The sequence below is a fragment of the Anomaloglossus baeobatrachus genome, chromosome 2, assembly GCF_048569485.1.
Source record: "Anomaloglossus baeobatrachus isolate aAnoBae1 chromosome 2, aAnoBae1.hap1, whole genome shotgun sequence".
NCBI classification, from domain to species: domain Eukaryota; kingdom Metazoa; phylum Chordata; class Amphibia; order Anura; family Aromobatidae; genus Anomaloglossus; species Anomaloglossus baeobatrachus.
The window spans coordinates 111834497-111852638 of NC_134354.1; the positions used below are offsets into that span (position 1 = coordinate 111834497).

General features: G+C 49.9%; 1 protein-coding gene across 1 annotated transcript in view; it reads right to left on the reverse strand.

The window, feature by feature from the left end:
• The window catches only part of RABGEF1 (RAB guanine nucleotide exchange factor 1), a 69709-nt gene that overhangs the window by 49933 nt on the left and 1634 nt on the right, over window positions 1–18142 (reverse strand). Inside the window, exon 2 of the mRNA XM_075335271.1 lies at window positions 8646–8828. Within this exon, the coding sequence (XP_075191386.1) occupies window positions 8646–8824 (179 nt within the window). The 5' untranslated portion in view covers window positions 8825–8828. The remainder of the gene's footprint in view (window positions 1–8645; window positions 8829–18142) is intronic.

Below are 18142 nucleotides of genomic sequence, written 5' to 3' on the forward strand. Positions count from 1 at the left end.
GCATGTTAGAATGCTGTATATAAGAGACCGGTGGTGGTGGCTGCAGCTTATAGGCCAAAAAAGTGGTGACAGGTTCCCTTTAACCACAAAGATGCAGATTCAAAAATCGAACTGCGGCAAAAATGCATTAAAAAAAAGCATGCGTTTTTGACACGTTTTTCCCAACGTGTCTTTTTAAGTCACATCTATTGACTGGAAGGGCTCAAAAACACTAGAAAAAAAATACAAAAAAGAATTGACATGCTGCATCTTCAAAAACACAGCCAAGAAAAGAGGCACAATGTGGAAAGCAAAATAGAAATCTTATAGACTTTGCTGGGAGAAGGAAATTAATGCATATATGTGCATTATTGGGACCCCAAAAAAACACCAAAAATGCAGTAAAAGATGCAGTGTGTGAATATAGCCTAAAAGGGATTGTCCACTATTTTGATTAGTTAGGACACGTTCTCAATATCAGATTGGTGGGTGGTCCGACTACCGGCACCCCACCGATCAGTTATTAGCGCTAGCAGTGGCTTGGTGTAAGCCGTCAATGGAGCAGACCACCACAACACGTGACGGAATAAAAGCTGAGCTGCAGCTTGGGCAATGGCCACTAACCAGCGTACAGAGCGGCACTGTTCTGCTCTCTATCATGTCCCTATCTGGCCACCGCCACAGAAAGAGCTTGGCAATGGCTGTGCTGGGATTGATGCTCCACCAATTGGATAATGATAACCTATCTAGAGGATACGTTTCAATATGAAATTAGTGGATAACCCCATTAAAAGTAGGATTTTTGTGTACTCACCGTAAAATCTCTTTCTCTGAGTCTTCATTGGGGGACACAGGACCATGGGTTATGCTGCTGTCACTAGGAGGCTGACACTAAGTAAACATAAAAAAGTTAGCTCCTCCCTAGCAGCATACACCCCGAGCCGGAGGCGGGCTCAGATCAGTTGGTGCACAAGCAGTAGGAGGAGTACCAGAATCACCATACATAAACACAAGTTGTAACTAAAACAATGCAGCCGTGCAAACAAGAGGTCTATGAACATAAGACCACTGAAAAAATAGCAGGCAAATGCAATTGAATCAACCAAAAAAAAAAAACCAAGCAGGGTGGGTGCTGTGTCCCCCAATGAAGACTCAGAGAAAGAGATTTTACGGTGAGTACACAAAAATCCTACTTTCTCTATCGTTTCATTGGGGGACACAGGACCATGGGACGTCCAAAAGCAGTCCCTGGGTGGGAATACCGAAAAACCCGCAGAGGCAGAAAACAACAACCTCCCTCGGCGGGCTTGCACTATAATTGAATGCTGCCACCCTATTACAGGTGCGCAACTGCTGCCTGCAAGACCTTTCTCCCAAAAATAGCATCTGCCGATGCTTGGGTGTGAACGTGGTAGAACCTAGTAAAGGTGTGCAGGCTAGACCAGGTGGCGGCCTTGCAGACCTGGTCGGCCGACGCCTGATGCCTAATCGCCCAAGAGGCGCCCACTGCGCGGGTAGAGTGCGCCTTTACCCCCCGCGGCGGAGACTTGTCCCGAATCCGGTAGGCCTCTGATATGGCGGAACGGATCCATCTGGCAATTGTGGCCTTGGATGCCGATTCACCCTTCTTGGGACCAGAAGGGAGAACAAACAGACCATCTGACTTACGGAACGGCGCGGTCCTGGAGACATAAATTCTAAGTGCACGCACTAGGTCCAGGGTGTGCAAGGACCTCTCCAAGCTGTGAGAGGGGCCAGGACAGAAGGATGGAAGGATGATTTCCTCGTTAAGATGGAACGGGGAGACCACCTTTGGGAGAAAAGCGGGATCTGGCCGGAGAACCGCTTTGTCCTGGTGAAAAATCAAAAAGGGGGAACGACAAGAGAGAGCTGCCAGCTCTGACGTCCTGCGAATAGAAGTGATGGCAACAAGAAACACCACCTTCCAAGACAGGTGAGACAGGGAAGATTCTCGCAAGGGCTCGAATGGGGAGCCCTGAAGTGACCCTAGGACTAGATTAAGGTCCCACGGTTCTAGAGGCCGACGGTACGGCGGTGCCAGGTGGGCTACTCCCTGGATGAAGGTCTTAACCTGTGAACGAGCGGCCAGTGGCTTCTGAAACAGGATTGATAACGCCGATATCTGGCCCTTTAGTGTTGCGAGCGAGAGACCCGCATCTAGGCCTGACTGCAAGAATGCCAACAGGGAAGGAAGGGAGAATGCGAGAGGAGAAGAAATATTCTGCTCTTCACACCACCTGAAGAAAACTTTCCACGTGCGGTGGTAAATCTTTGATGAAGATGGCTTCCTGGCCCTAATCATTGTCTGAATCACTCTTGAGGAAAAACCAGCCTTAGCTAGAACCCAGGATTCAATGGCCAGGCCGTCAAATTTAGGACCTGTGAGTTCTGATGGAAGAGAGGCCCCTGCTGCAGGAGATCTGGACGGTCTGGAAGGCGCCACGGAGCGTCTGCGAGGAGCTGAGTTAGTTCCGCGAACCATGCTCGCCTGGGCCAGTCCGGAGCCACTAGGATGACCGGTATCCCTTCCGCCTTGATCTTCTTGAGGACCCTCGGAATTAGAGGGAGCGGAGGGAAGATGTACGGGAGACTGAACTGGCTCCATGACAGGGTGAGGGCGTCGACTCCTAAAGCCAAGCGGTCGCGGCACCGCGCTACAAAGTGCGGAACTTGACGGTTGAACCGGGAGGCCATTAGGTCCACGTCCGGAACTCCCCATCTGTCGCAGATCTGGTTGAAGACTTCCCGGTTGAGGGACCATTCTCCGGAGGCGAGGCCTTCCCTGCTGAGGAAGTCCGCCGCCCAATTGTCCACGCCTGGGATGTGTACCGCTGAGATCAGGGAGTGATGACACTCGGCCCAGTGCAATATCTTCTTGACTTCTCGCATCGCCCCGACACTTCTTGTGCCGCCTTGGTGGTTGATGTACGCCACCGCCGTCGCATTGTCCGACTGGATCCTGACCGGGCAACCCTGTACTAGGTGCCGAAACTGCTGCAAGGCTAGCCGGATGGCTCTTATCTCCAAAATGTTGATCTGGAGACAACTCTCTCTCGGTGACCATCGGCCCTGCGCTGTGTGATGTCGAAACACTGCTCCCCAGCCCTGGAGACTGGCGTCGGTGGTCACTATCTTCCAGTGGAGCGGGAGGAAAGACCTCCCTGATGCGAGGTTGCGCTGATTGAGCCACCAACGGAGGGAGTTGCGGGTCTCCGGCGAAAGATGAAACCTGCGGTCCAGAGAAAAGGGAGATCTGTCCCACTTCTTCAGCAAGGCCAGCTGGAGTGGCCGGAGATGGAACTGTGCAAAGGGTACCGCTTCCATCGCCGCCACCATACGACCGAGGACTCGCATGCCGAACCTGATGGACACTTGGCGCTGACGCCGAAGAGCGCGGAGTCCTCGTTGTAGGGAGGAGATCTTCTCCTGTGTGAGGAAAACTCGCCCTTGGATGGTATCGAATACCATGCCTAAAAAGGTGATCCGACGGGCCGGGATCAGAGAGGACTTCTTCCGATTTATCAGCCACCCTAACCGTGAAAGGGTGTCGATCGTGACCTGAACCCCGAGACGACAGTCCTCGAAAGAAGAGCCCTTTATCAACATATCGTCCAAGTACGGGATGACCATGACACCCCTGGCATGCAGGACGGACATGGCAGCAGCCATGATCTTCGTAAAGACCCTGGGTGCGGATGCGAGGCCGAAGGGAAGAGCTGTGAACTGGAAGTGATCTTCCGCTATCGCAAAACGGAGGAACTGTTGGTGAGAGGTGGCTATCGGGACGTGAAGATAGGCGTCTTGAATATCCAGCGATGCCAGGAATTCGCCTACCTCCATGGACGCGATGACGGACCGGAGTGACTCCATTCGAAACGGCCGAGGTCTCACCGACCTGTTCAGAAGCTTTAGGTCGAGGACGGGACGGACAGAGCCGTCCTCTTTGGGGACCACGAAAAGGTTGGAATAGAACCCCTTGAAACGCTCTGCGGGAGGGACTGGTACCACGACTCCGGTTCGGAGGAGGGAGTCTATGGAGTGAAAGAACGCGCGAGCCCGCGCGGTAGACTCGGGAGGGCGAGATAGGAAAAAACGTCTCGGTGGCTTTGCCTCGAATTCTATTTTGTAGCCTGATGTGATGATCTCTCTGACCCAGGCATCGGCGGTCAGGGGGATCCACACATGCTGAAAACGAGACAGGCGCCCTCCCACAAGTCTGGCGCTGTTGCGCGCCGACCGCGAGTCACTTGGAGGAACGACGGCGGTAACCAGAAGAGGATCTCGTGGACTGGCGGGGGCGTGAACGCCAGGCGGGATTGGTCTTGAATGACGGGGTCTTCCTGTCTCTCGGAGGAGAGCGGCTTTTCCGCGGCTGGGGATTGGAGCTGAAGCTGCGAAAGGACCGGAAACGAGCGGTGGAGCGCCGATTCTGGAAGCGCTTGGGGCGCAATTGGGGGAGAGATGTACTCTTTCCTCCCGTTGCATCGGAGATCAGCTGGTCCAGCCTATCTCCGAAGAGACGCTCCCCTAGGAAGGGCAGGGAAGTTAGTGACTTCTTAGAGGCCGCATCCGCGTTCCAGGAGCGGAGCCAAAGGGCTCGACGGATGGCCACATTGTTGCTGGCGGCCTGGGTCGCGCAACTTGCAGACGCCAGGGCTGCATTGAGCAAGTACTCACCCGCGAGGGAAATCTGCGAGGCGATGGGAACCAGGTCCGGATTGGTAGGAATGGCGCGGAGACCGCCGCGTAGCGTGTCCGCCCAGGACATCAGGGCCTTCGCCACCCAAACCGAGGCGAAGGCCGGAGAGAGGGATGAGCCCGCTGCCTCGAAGGCGGAACGGGCCAACCTGTCAATAGTACGGTCCGTAGGATCTTTGAGAGACGTACCGTTAGTGAGTGGAAGGACTGTGTGAGAAGACAGGCGGGAGACTGGGGGGTCAACCACAGGGGAACCTGCCCAATCCTTTCGAAGACCCTCAGGAAAGGGATAATGCAAATCGATGGACTTACCGCTGGTAAATACCCTGTCCGGCTGTTGCCTGTGGCTGCGCAGTAACTCAGCGAATTCTGGATGTCCGCTGAATGTGTTCTGGGCCCGCTTCACCCGCTTAAAGGAGACCTGGGTGCTCTGGGAGGAGACTGGGTCCACCTGTACCTTCAAGGTCTGGTTTACTGCTTCTATCAGGCTATTTACCATGTGCCGAATATCGGCCGCCTGCTCTGAGTCCTGTAGGGGTACCGCATCGGAATCATCCTCGGAGCAGTCAGAAGCCTCCCTGGAGGACTGACGGTCTGGACCTGGGGATGAAGGTGAAACCTGGGAAGAGTCTGAGGACGAGACCCGGCGGGTCCGTTTCTGAGCAACAGAGGAGGACCCTGCAACGGGGCTCACCTGCTCCGGGGGCAATTGCGCCGGGTCTGCGGGAATCTGGGCGAGCGTCGGCAGCAGGCGTAGAGCTTGCGCGATGGTCCGAGAAGCCTCAGAGAGGGAATCTACGGACTGGGACAGGGACGCTAGCCAGTCGGGGGGGGGCGGGACGCAGGGCCCTGCAGCATATGGCGCTGTGGCGTCTGCGGTATCAGAAGCGTCGGCCGCGGAGTCCTGCGGAGGCTGCGCGTCTGTAGAACAGACGGAGCATAGTGGGGCGTCCTGACCCTGGGAAAATTTGGAGCTGCAGGAGGAGCATGCAAAAAATAGTGCAAAGGGGGCCTGCTTGGATTGGGTGGGCTTAGCCTTAGGCATGGTGCACACAGGTACTCTCCCTGGTGGCTGCTAGGAAGGAGACAGGAGAGGGTTAACTCGTCCCTAAACTCAGAGAATGCTACCTAGTGAGGGCTACTCCTTAGGAGCAGAGCTTACCCAGGTCCTGCGTGCTGCCCACCAGTCCAGAAGTGGAGTCCAGGAATGAGCTGGCCAGAAAACTCAGAACGCCGGCGTGCTGCAGCCTCAGGGGACCAGAGGCAGGCTAAAATGGAGAGGGGACGCTGGAGGAGGCTGGGGGAGGAGCAGGATTCCGGCGCGAAAAGTCTGGAGGATTCACAGCCCCCACCATCTGCCAGGAGGCAGAGCAGTGGGAGGTACAGAGGGAGACGACCGGCGGCCAATAGCGATGCAGCAGGGGCGTGGCTAGGACGCAGGAGCGACTAGGCCGAAGCCGGGGACTAAATTTATGGAGGGGGCCGGGGGAAAGAGCAGGGAAGTCGGATCCTACCTGCAATCGGCGGCGCCGGCTCAGCGATGGATGCGGTGCAGGCAGAGCTCCCTGGCCCTGCCTGTGAACAGCGCTGCTCGTCCAGGAAGGCTCCGGGGGAGAGCGTGCTGAAGGCAGGGTAGTAGGCATCATGATGGGGGTAGACAGCCCCCTATCAGGAGAAGGCAGCGTGACAGGGCCCCATCTATCACAAACGCTGCTGAGGTTCCATCCCTGCTGTATTCCCCTGTACGCCCTTTGGGGTGATACCTCAGGGCGAATCAGGGGTGCCCACAAAACAACCTGCCCACACGCGCACCCCCGGGAGTGGTACCACGGGGACGGGCGGGGGAGAGGGCCCCGAAGTCTCAAGCCCCTGCGACCCTGGGGAGCGGTACCCACGGGGCTGCGGAGAATGAGTGAAGCGAATACCTGCAGAGAAGAAGACGACAGGTATGAGAGCGATGAGCGGCGCCGAAATAAAATAAAAAAGCGCAAAAACATACATGGCTGAGGGGGGCCGAGACGGCCCACATCAGCCTCCTACGACACTAAGCTAAAAACTGATCTGAGCCCGCCTCCGGCTCGGGGTGTATGCTGCTAGGGAGGAGCTAACTTTTTTATGTTTACTTAGTGTCAGCCTCCTAGTGACAGCAGCATAACCCATGGTCCTGTGTCCCCCAATGAAACGATAGAGAAAGTATCTTTTAGCATTATTAAAGAATGAGCACTACCATGCTCAATACTTGTTAAAGGGAATCGGTCACTAGGTTTTTGCCACCTAATCTGAGAGCACCATAATGTAGAGGCAGAGATCCTGATTCCAGCAATGTGTCACTTACTGTGTTGCCTTGTGTAGTTTTAATAATAAAAATATTTTTTTTTTAGTTTTGATAAAAATCACTGATTAATCAGCAGCAGATCATCATTACGGGACTACTTGGCATACTGCCAGGTAGAAAAACCACAAAGAACTATATCAAAAAAACACCAAAAAGGAGCCAAGACAAATGATATGTGCACACACAGAATGTGGTGAGCCTTCCTCATAAAGATGGCTGCAGCCGAGGTGCAAGATGCTGATGTCACAGCCACTCAACCTCCACACTAAAGGGGAGGGGCGGCTGCTTAGCATAAGACATGCACACTAATAAGGCTTGCACATTCAGTGTAGGGACTCACAAGTGTGAGAATCCTTGATGAATGGATTGCGAGCTTACATATTTTGGGCCAAAATATAAACTAATATCTCACTATTTGAGGTATGGCACATTTTATCCATTTTTGCAGGATGTGTGTGGACCTTTTGAATTCAGGTGGTTAAATGGTGAGCCTGTCATGTGTTATGTACTCATAGTGCTAACTGACCCGCCTGGACCTGGTGTCGTGCGTCATTTATAGGCCATTATTCAGACACTGTGCGTCTCGTGTACCCGTGCGAGATGCACCTATATAGTGCTGTTTAGCCCGCCTGACCTGGGTTTCTGGCGTCATTTATAGGTCACAGTTCAGACACTGTGCATTTCACTCATTATATGATGGGCTCCCAGCGCAAGCCTTATTAGTGTGCATGTCTTATGCTAAGCAGCCGCCCCTCCCCTCTAGTTTGGAGGTTGCGTGGCTGTGACATCAGCATCTTGCACCTCGGCTGCAGCCATCTTTATGAGGAAGGCTCACCACATTCTGTGTGTGCACATATCATTTGTCTTGGCGTGCTGCTCGGTAGTCCAGCATATTCATGAGCTCTGTATAACTGCTAGATCTGCAGCAGTGAAAACATTGATTGTATTAAAATGACAGCAAACAGCTTAGTAAGGGACACATCGCTGGAATCAGGGTTTCTGTCACTACATTATGCTGCTCTCAGATTGGGCAGCAAAAACCTGGTGACAGATTCCATTTAACAGCATTCCTACACAGAGTGCATGACGTGACAGCCACCCAGGCGTCCTAACAAACTGCGTAATCCTCCTGCCATGTGCTTAACGATTGTGAAAGAAGCTCCACATGACAATCTCCCATTAGGTGACACAGACATAAGGGGGTCCTATGAATTCTGCATTGCGCTGTCCCATTTCATCCTTTCTACACATTCACTTAGGCCGTGCTCACATCAGTGGTATTTTGCCACAGGGCCGGATCTGGTACAAATGCGTTTTAGCTCCATTCATTTCCTATGCAATCGCGGTCACATGTGGTGCATGTGACCGTATCCCACCACAACTCCATTGGAGGTGAATTGAGCTGAAACGCTTTTGTACCGGATCCGGCCCTGCGGCAAAATACCGTAGATATGAGCGGCGCCTTATTTCCATGGTGGTAGCAAAAATCTGTGCAGAATTTTTTCCAATGAATGTGGCCGAGGCTTTAGCAACCGCATTGGTATACTCTGAATGTGGACTGTCGTCAGATCTAACGTCAATGCTGTGGGTCCAATATAGAAGAGCACTGTACCGTTCTGCGAGCTCCCAGTCCTCCTGGATCTGTTTCTGCCGCGCCTTCTGGTACTCCTCCCTCCAGCACTTGGAGCAGAACCCTTGCCACGCCGGGTTGCCATAGTAGCCACATCCTTTTTTACAGAGTAGTTCTGACTGGTCCACGTGGATGGCTCGTCGCTCCGATTTAAGACTCATCTTCCTAAGTAAGAAAAAAGTCACAATTTACTAGGTAATAAAGACTGCAAAATATTCCTTATGATTATTATGGATCAATCACACGAGATTTTACAGGACCTGAACAGACCTTAGCAGCATGCCACACTCAAAAAGATGAGCTTATATTTTTTGCTGAACATTTTCAGGATAGTGATGGTGGCACTTTCCACAATACCCCCCCCAAAACCTGAAAGGCACAATGTCATCTACTCCCAACCACTCCTCTTCATCATACTATCCAACATGAACAATGGCAGTATTATCACATACAGTTAGGTCCAGAAATATTTGGACAGTGACACAATTTTCGCGAGTTGGGCTCTGCATGCCACCACATTGGATTTGAAATGAAACCTCTACAACAGAATTCAAGTGCAGATTGTAACGTTTAATTTGAAGGTTTGAACAAAAATATCTGATAGAAATTGTAGGAATTGTACACATTTCTTTACAAACACTCCACATTTTAGGAGGTCAAAAGTAATTGGACAAATAAACCAAACCCAAACAAAATATTTTTATTTTCAATATTTTGTTGCGAATCCTTTGGAGGCAATCACTGCCTTAAGTCTGGAACCCATGGACATCACCAAACGCTGGGTTTCCTCCTTCTTAATGCTTTGCCAGGCCTTTACAGCCGCAGCCTTCAGGTCTTGCTTGTTTGTGGGTCTTTCCGTCTTAAGTCTGGATTTGAGCAAGTTAAATGCATGCTCAATTGGGTTAAGATCTGGTGATTGACTTGGCCATTGCAGAATGTTCCACTTTTTTGCACTCATGAACTCCTGGGTAGCTTTGGCTGTATGCTTGGGGTCATTGTCCATCTGTACTATGAAGCGCCGTCCGATCAACTTTGCGGCATTTGGCTGAATCTGGGCTGAAAGTATATCCCGGTACACTTCAGAATTCATCCGGCTACTCTTGTCTGCTGTTATGTCATCAATAAACACAAGTGACCCAGTGCCATTGAAAGCCATGCATGCCCATGCCATCACGTTGCCTCCACCATGTTTTACAGAGGATGTGGTGTGCCTTGGATCATGTGCCGTTCCCTTTCTTCTCCAAACTTTTTTCTTCCCATCATTCTGGTACAGGTTGATCTTGGTCTCATCTGTCCATAGAATACTTTTCCAGAACTGAGCTGGCTTCATGAGGTGTTTTTCAGCAAATTTAACTCTGGCCTGTCTATTTTTGGAATTGATGAATGGTTTGCATCTAGATGTGAACCATTTGTATTTACTTTCATGGAGTCTTCTCTTTACTGTTGACGTAGAGACAGATACACCTACTTCACTGAGAGTGTTCTGGACTGTTCCTTTTTTCTCAGAATGTACCCGACTGTTGATTTTGCTACTCCAAGCATGTCTGCTATCTCTCTGATGGATTTTTTCTTTTTTTTCAGCCTCAGGATGTTCTGCTTCACCTCAATTGAGAGTTCCTTAGACCGCATGTTGTCTGGTCACAGCAACAGCTTCCAAATGCAAAACCACACACCTGTAATCAACCCCAGACCTTTTAACTACTTCATTGATTACAGGTTAACGAGGGAGACGCCTTCAGAGTTAATTGCAGCCCTTAGAGTCCCTTGTCCAATTACTTTTGGTCCCTTTAAAAAGAGGAGGCTATGCATTACAGAGCTATGATTCCTAAACCCTTTCTCCGATTTGGATGTGAAAACTCTCATATTGCAGCTGGGAGTGTGCACTTTCAGCCCATATTATATATATAATTGTATTTCTGAACATGTTTTTGTAAACAGCTAAAATAACAAAACTTGTGTCACTGTCCAAATATTTCTGGACCTAACTGTACGACCTGTCCAGACACGCGACCGCTGCAGCCAAGCAGGATCTTTCCAGACAATCTGATTGCAGTGGCAGACGCTGTGTAGCCGTGGCCTATTCTTGTGGTTTATCTCAGTACAACTACAGCTGTTTTTTCTACTAGGAGGTTGGTGATCTCTAGCCAGTTATACACTACAGGTACCGTCACACTAAACGACGCTCCAGCGATCCCACCAGCAACCTGACCTGGCAGGGATCGCTGGAGCGTCGCTACACGGGTTGCTGGTGAGCTATCACACAGGCAGATCTCACCAGCAACCAGTGACCAGCCCCCAGCGACGCGTGGAAGCGATGCTGCGCTTGGTAACCAACCCGATATTTACCTTGGTTACCAGTGTACACCGCTTAGCGCTCGCTCCCTGCGCACCTAGCCACAGTACACATCGGGTTAATTACCCGATGTGTAGTCTGGCTATGTGTGCAGGGAGCCGGCACTGACAGCGTGAGAGCGGCGGACGCTGGTAACGAAGGTAAATATCGGGTAACCAAGGGAAGGGCTTCTTGGTTACACGATGTTTACTGTGGTTACCAGCATCTGCAGAAGCCGGCTCCTGCTGCCTGCACATTTAGTTGTTGCTCTGTCGCGGTCACACACAGCGATGTGCGCTTCACAGCGGGAGAGCAACAACTAAAAAATGGTCCAGGACATTCAGCAACAACCAGCGACCTCACAGCAGGGGCCAGGTTGTTGCTGGATGTCGCACACAGCAACATCGCTAGCAACATCGCTGCTACGTCACAAAAGTCGTGCCTCAGCAGCGATGTTGCTAGCAATGTTGCTTAGTGAGACGTGGCCTTAAGGCAGAATGTTGGCAGAACTGGATGGAAGAAGAAGAGGAGGAAGAAGAAATGAGGAAGAAGGAAGCGAGGAGCTTCCTGCATTGAAACGCATTTCCACATTTTTGCCTCTATTTTTTCACTGATCAGCATCTGGTAAGGTGTCTTATCTTAGGCTGGTTTCACATTTGCGCTGAACGGCATCCGTTGCATTGCGTTGTGTGACAGATGTAACGGATGTGTTGCATATAATGGCACAACAGATTTTTTTTATATACAGTTTTACCGGCGGCAGACTATTGTGAACAATCAGCTGATCACCCGGCTGCCGGGCACTCAGCTGATCGCTCACAGCAGCCGGTCGCCAGGTGATCAGCTGGTCGTTCGGCCGTCGAGAATGTGGGCGGGGGGCGGAGTGCGGGGTGGGTGGAGCCGAGCGGGGCCATGGCGCTGAGGACTGGTGAGTGTGTGTGTGCGCGCGCGCATGTGTGCACGTATCCGCGTGTGTGTGTGTGTACATGCGGAGTGGAGTGCGGGAGGGGGCGGAGCCAAGCGGGGAAGTGTTGGGCTCCCTGCACAGGTAGCCAGGGTAAATATCGGGTAACTAGGCAAAGCACTTTGCTTGGTTACCTGATGTGTACCCTGGTTACGGGTGCAGGGAGCCAGAGAGAGCATGCGCAGTGAAATCCTAAGGATTCCGCTGCTCAAAAAAACGTTACATGGTGCGTTCCTTCCGCTCGGCGGAAGCAACGCAGCGTCGCCCAGCAGAAGCAAAAAAGGTCCTTTTGGCACAATCCGTCATGCATACAAGTCTATGGGAAACAGCGTAATCCGTTAACGGATTCTGTTGTTTTCCAAAAGGGCGGATTGTAACAGAAGGAAAAAAATGCAAGTGTGAAAGTACCCTTAGCCATAAACCTGCTTTCATGGGAGATAAGCTGTGGCGATATCTGACAGCAGCTGATTCTCTTGTCCCTACGGAGAACACATGCACACTCGGATGTCATGTCGTCCTACACGAGGCAACAGTGCCAACGACTCAGCCTCCTCGCTGCTCTAGATACACAGAGGACCCCATTATCAGTAGAGAGGAGCGGACCCGTGGATGTTCGGGTTCTGCTGGTCCAGCTAAACTCTTTTACAAGTTCAGTTTTGGACCCAGATTTGACCTGAACTTCATTTAAAGTCACTGATTGGCAGTTCGTGTTTCCACCCACAAGTAGCCATCCATAGACAGATCACTTCCAGGGGCGGGTGGGCAAGGTTTTTTTACTTTATTTTTTTTGCTTGGTGCACTCTATATCCGACCATGCAGTTGTTACCCCCAGTGAGAGCCGATCAAACCCTGCAAGCGGCTCACACTGGGCTGAGCACCGAGTGTACCCGAGCACAGCGATGCTTGCACAAGTTGTGTCCATGCGTAAAGCGCAGAGCTTTGTTTTCTTGGAAAAGTCTGTGTTTGTACCGAACTTTAGGCTCGCTCATCTCAGAGCTGATGATGATCAATGTAGATGAATAGTTTGACTCTACCAACGCCACATGCTGCTATACAATGTATCTATATACAGTATGTGCACAATAGGTTAATACTACTAATATACAAAACTCTGAGGTCAAATATTGGCACAGTGGGCATGACTGCATTGGTTATTTTTCCATGCATAATTACACCATCTCATAAGGGAAGTTACAGAAAAAAAAAAGGAGCCCAAAAATGTCAAGAAAAGGAAGTACAAGAGAGCGAGACGGCTGATAATGAGAAGAAACATCGAGCTACAAATTATAAGTCATCAGCAAGAGGAAGGAGGGACGGTCCCGGGTACTGCCAACAGCACAACTGCTCCCATCATGTACAGCCCGACTGTAATCACATATTCAGAGCAACGACCCAGGGGGCAGAGGAGGGGCCTATTGTCCTGCTGAGAAAATGTACAGTAAACAGCAGTGTTTTGGGGCTTTTAATGATGAAAGTCAACAGGCGACATATTAGGCTATGGCCCACGTTGCGTTGTCCCTGCAGAAATTTCTGCAGCGATTTGAACAGCACACGTGCGCTTCAAATCGCTGCAGAAACAGTCCATAATGAAAAGCCGATTCCATGCGCTATGGATGCAGCCCCTCCCATAGAGCGGGGGCTGCATGCAGAGTGCAGGAAAGAAGTGACATGTCACTTCTTGGAACGCGGCGCTCCGGCAGCAGCATGCAAATCACTGCGTTCTAATACGCCACGTGGGCATGGATTAGGCACAATCTTCATAGATTGTGCTGGGGACGCAGGACGCATGCAGTTACGCTGCGGTGCAGAATGCAGCGTGACTGCATGAAAATACGCTACGTGCGCACATAGCCTCACTGTGATCCTACAGAATGGCGTACGTCGGAGGTATACAGCAATCACTGTCCTATATGCCTTTCCACAGGCTCAGACTAATATGATCAGAGGCTAATGGTGCCAATATGCATTAGATACTTGGCTGGTGAATATGGCCGACACCTCGTTGCTCATCACCTATATCATCATCTGTCGGGGGAAGAGGTGGAGGCCCCATACCCATCAGATGGTCAACCGATACTGCCGAAAGCCACAGCTCCAGACAACGCTCATCTACAATAATTGTGGACCTTATGACAACGTTGATGTGATTTCTATTCACCGAGCAATTCTAGTTTGCATCATTAACCCCTTCACCACTGGCCCATTTTCTGGTTTTTCCTCCCCTTCTTTCAAGAGCCATAACTTTTTTATTATTCTGACAATATACCTGTATGAGGGCTTGTTTTTTGCTGGTCGAGTTCTACGTTTGAACGACACCATTTATTCTGCCCCATATTGTACCGGAGAACGGCGAAAAAATCCAAGTGTGGTGAAAATGCAAAAAAAAAAAAAAAAAGAAGAAGTGCAATTGCATTGTTTTTGTAATTTACCATGTTCACTATATGGTAAAAGTGAGCTGGTGTTATGATTCTCCAGGTCGGTACAAGTTCACTGATACCAAACATGCATAGTTTTACTTTTATCCAAGTGGTGGAAAAAAAATTAAGAAGTTTGTGAAAAAAAGAATAGCGCTTTTTTCGCCATTTACAGAGACCTGAAACGTTCTCATTTTTCGGGATCTGGGGCTCAGTGGTGGTGTTTTTAATTGTATGATTTTTTACTCGCTATGCCCTATACTAATTAGATTTATTTCAGATTTTGATAGATCGGGCATTACTAAATGCGATATCAAATGTGTATTTTTTTAATGATTTATTTTCAATGGGACACAATGGGGGTGATATTTTAACTTAGGTTTTTTTTATATTTTTTAAAAAAACATTTTTACTTTTTTTATTAATTGTACTAGTCCCCCTACAGGACTTTATGCCTGCAGTGTCCAATCGCTTCTGCTGATCAGTAATGCGTCAGCATCCCTCTGAACAGCAGACATGCTGTGTTCCTGTGAGTGTTGGAGCTCTGCCGGCATTCACAGTAAGTGAGTAATGACACCGACAGGGGGCATTAGCTGAACCTGCGCTGTTATGGCAACTCATGGGTGCACCATGATCACGTCACAAGGCCGTCAGTGGCAGCGGGGAACAGCGCACTCGCCACCAGAGCATATTTGACGACGCAATGTAAGGGTTAAAAGGCGGGGCGCTTGTTACCAGAAGGGGCGTGGCCTCATCCAACAAAGCTGATACCACAAAAAAAACATGTTTCTGTTGGCTGAGGCTCCGCCCCCTCTGGTCACATGGGTATGACCTCACACAGGTCCTGCATGAGAAAAAGTGAATCGTTAGAGTTAGCATACGTATTATACAAACAGAGGGAGGGGATAACTATGAATACCCCCCAGATATTATCTGCTCCTCAGCTGCTGTCACTCAAGCAGCTGCTGATTTTATAAACTTTACTTTTTTGGATTTCAAAATCTATACATCTGAGCTGACCACTACAGGTATGTATAGGATCAGCCTGATAGTGGCAGTATAGCACTGGCTTTAGCTTATATACGAAAATCCTGGTGATTAGTTCCCTTTTAAATGTAAGTCACCTGCCACTGTCCTCATCCATTTCCAGCGTTGCTCCAGTCGGTCTCCTGTAATTTGTGACCGGCTGGCTGCTCTAGTGTTTCATGAAACGGCCGGAGGTCACAACTCAATACATCTCTATGTAGGCCTCATTCTGGCTCTCATAGATTTGCACTTGGAGCTTGTGACGAAACTAGACTTCCGGCCAGTCAGACGTTCTGATCACAAGATGGCGCTGCCAGACAGGAGTGACATTAAAAAAAGGATACAAATGTTGAAGGGAGAGTATACGATCAGGGCGGGAGAGTATACGATCAGGGCAGGAGCGTTAGCTTTTTAGCACCACTCAAGTGCTGAAGAAAAGAAGTGCTAGAGTGGTGCTTTAAGATGAACTGTATTGCTGTGAAGAGAGTCTCTCTGTCCAAGAGATATGGCGATCCCATCCTGGCCCCCCTCTCATCAGCTGCCCTGTACTGTACCAGTGTTTCATATTAGAGGTTTTACCTATCTAGACTGCATATGAATCCCGAAAACCTTTCTGGTCCGTGCTATCAGGCCCGGTATGTACAGACATTCCCTGTATAGAAGCAATGCAATGGAAGTCTTCTAAAGCTACGGCTCTGCACAGAGGGCTAGCGGGGGCCATAGGCTCTTGGGCTGCATTCACACATCTGATTTGTTTTCACAGCCAACAAAAAACAACTGCATGTCATCTGTTTTCTTCACATAGACCTAAAATGTTTTTCTGTTTCCCATTTACACACAGCAAAGGAGGAGTTAAAGCGGCGCAGACCCGGCTATAACTTTATTCCCGCTGCTCCTCATATTCTAGTTTTGTGGGGTGGGAAGGGATTTGTAAAACCGCCATATGGTTCAAGGAGATATGGGCCTTTTTATTTCATGCCACATTTTATTGCCTTTACGAGGGAGTGCGGCTCCCAGCATTCCCTGGGGGCGTCTTTACACTTTTCAGCATCATTACCTAATTACCTTGTGAGCTACACCTCCTCGGTACAGGCTGCACTAAATGAAAAGACTCCAGATATTTGGAACCATACAGCGGATTAAGGGAAAATACAAACACAAAAAATTATATTTAGGGGAACAGGTAGTATAATTGACAGTAAGAACTCCTCCATTTTGATATGGTGCAAGAGTCCACTTTAAAAGCAGCGGTGTGAATGGTGGACTCTACAGGCCAGGGGCTCACTAGTTTACCTGTGTGGAGTTTTAGGCTACTTTCACACATCAGTTTTTTGGCATCAGGCACAGTCCAGCGTGTGCCTGATGCAACGGATCCAGCGCAGAATATGCAAAAACGGATGCGCCTGATCCTTTTTTTATGGATCCGGTACACCTGATCCGTCAAAAGACGGATCCGGCGCATCCGTTTTTTGCATCCGTTTAGTCTGTTTCTTGCTGGATCCGTTTTTTTTCAATACATTGGAGCATGCTCAGTTTATAAAAACTGATCCGGCGGCCGCATCAGTTTTTTGCCGCATTACGCCAGATCCGGCGGCCATAGGCTTCCATTGTAAATCACACCGTATCGCGCTGGATCCGTTTTATCCGTTTTTTTCTGGATTGTGCCTGATGGAAAAAAAATGATGTGTGAAGCTTAAGTGGGCTTTACACGCTACGACATCACTAGCAATTGCTAGAGATATCGAGCGTGTAAGCACCCGTCCTAGTCGTGTGTGCGATATCGTGTGTTCGCTGCTGTAGCGAACATTATCGCTACGGCAGCGTCACACGCACTTACCTGGTCGGCAGCGTCGCTGTGACTGCCGAACAATCCCTCCCTCAAGGGGGAGGGACGTTCGGCATCACAGCGACGTCACCAAGCGGCCGGCCAATCAAAGCGGAGGGGCGGAGATGAGCGGGAAGTAACATCCCGCCCACCTCCTTCCTTCCGCATTGTGGCCGGCGGCAGGTAAGGAGACGTTCCTCGCTCCTGCAGTGTCACACACAGTGATGTGTGCTGCCGCAGGAGCGGCGAACAATCAATAATCAACAATTACCGATTCTTGGTTTTGGGACGACCTCTCCATGGTGAACGATTTTCACCATTTTTGAGGTCGCTGGTCAGTGTCACACGTTGCGATATCGTTAATGACGCCGGATGTGCGTCACAAACAACGTGACCCCGACGATAAAACATTAACGATATCGTAGCGTGTAAAGCCCCCTTTAGTCTGACAAAATGGTACAAATCCGGTGCAAACATAGCAGAAGTCTTGAAGAATAAGAGTCAATAATATAAATAGTGTATCTTTACATAAGCTTGTCAATAAAAGCTTAAAAACTTATGAAATGCTGATTATTGTACTTCAGTAACCATAGAAACATCCGACCAAAACACAAAAACACTGAAGCAGCAAATGTGAAAACCAAAATTAGTGCCAGTCTCTAAACATTCGGGCACCGGTGTGGACTAAAGAAGCCAACAGCTCCTGGGAAAAGAGGGCTCTTTCAAGAACTGCAAGTCTGCAATATCTGTCACCAGATAACCCCTCCTCTAGAACAGAGGGATTGCTTTTACTAGAACTCTGCAATTGTACACACTGATGATCTGCCTGCACCAGGGGTCTATGGGGAGCAGGAAGGCTGCGCAGTGACGGGACATATGGCGTGTCACAATGAGGAAGTCATATCCAGAAGGGGCCAC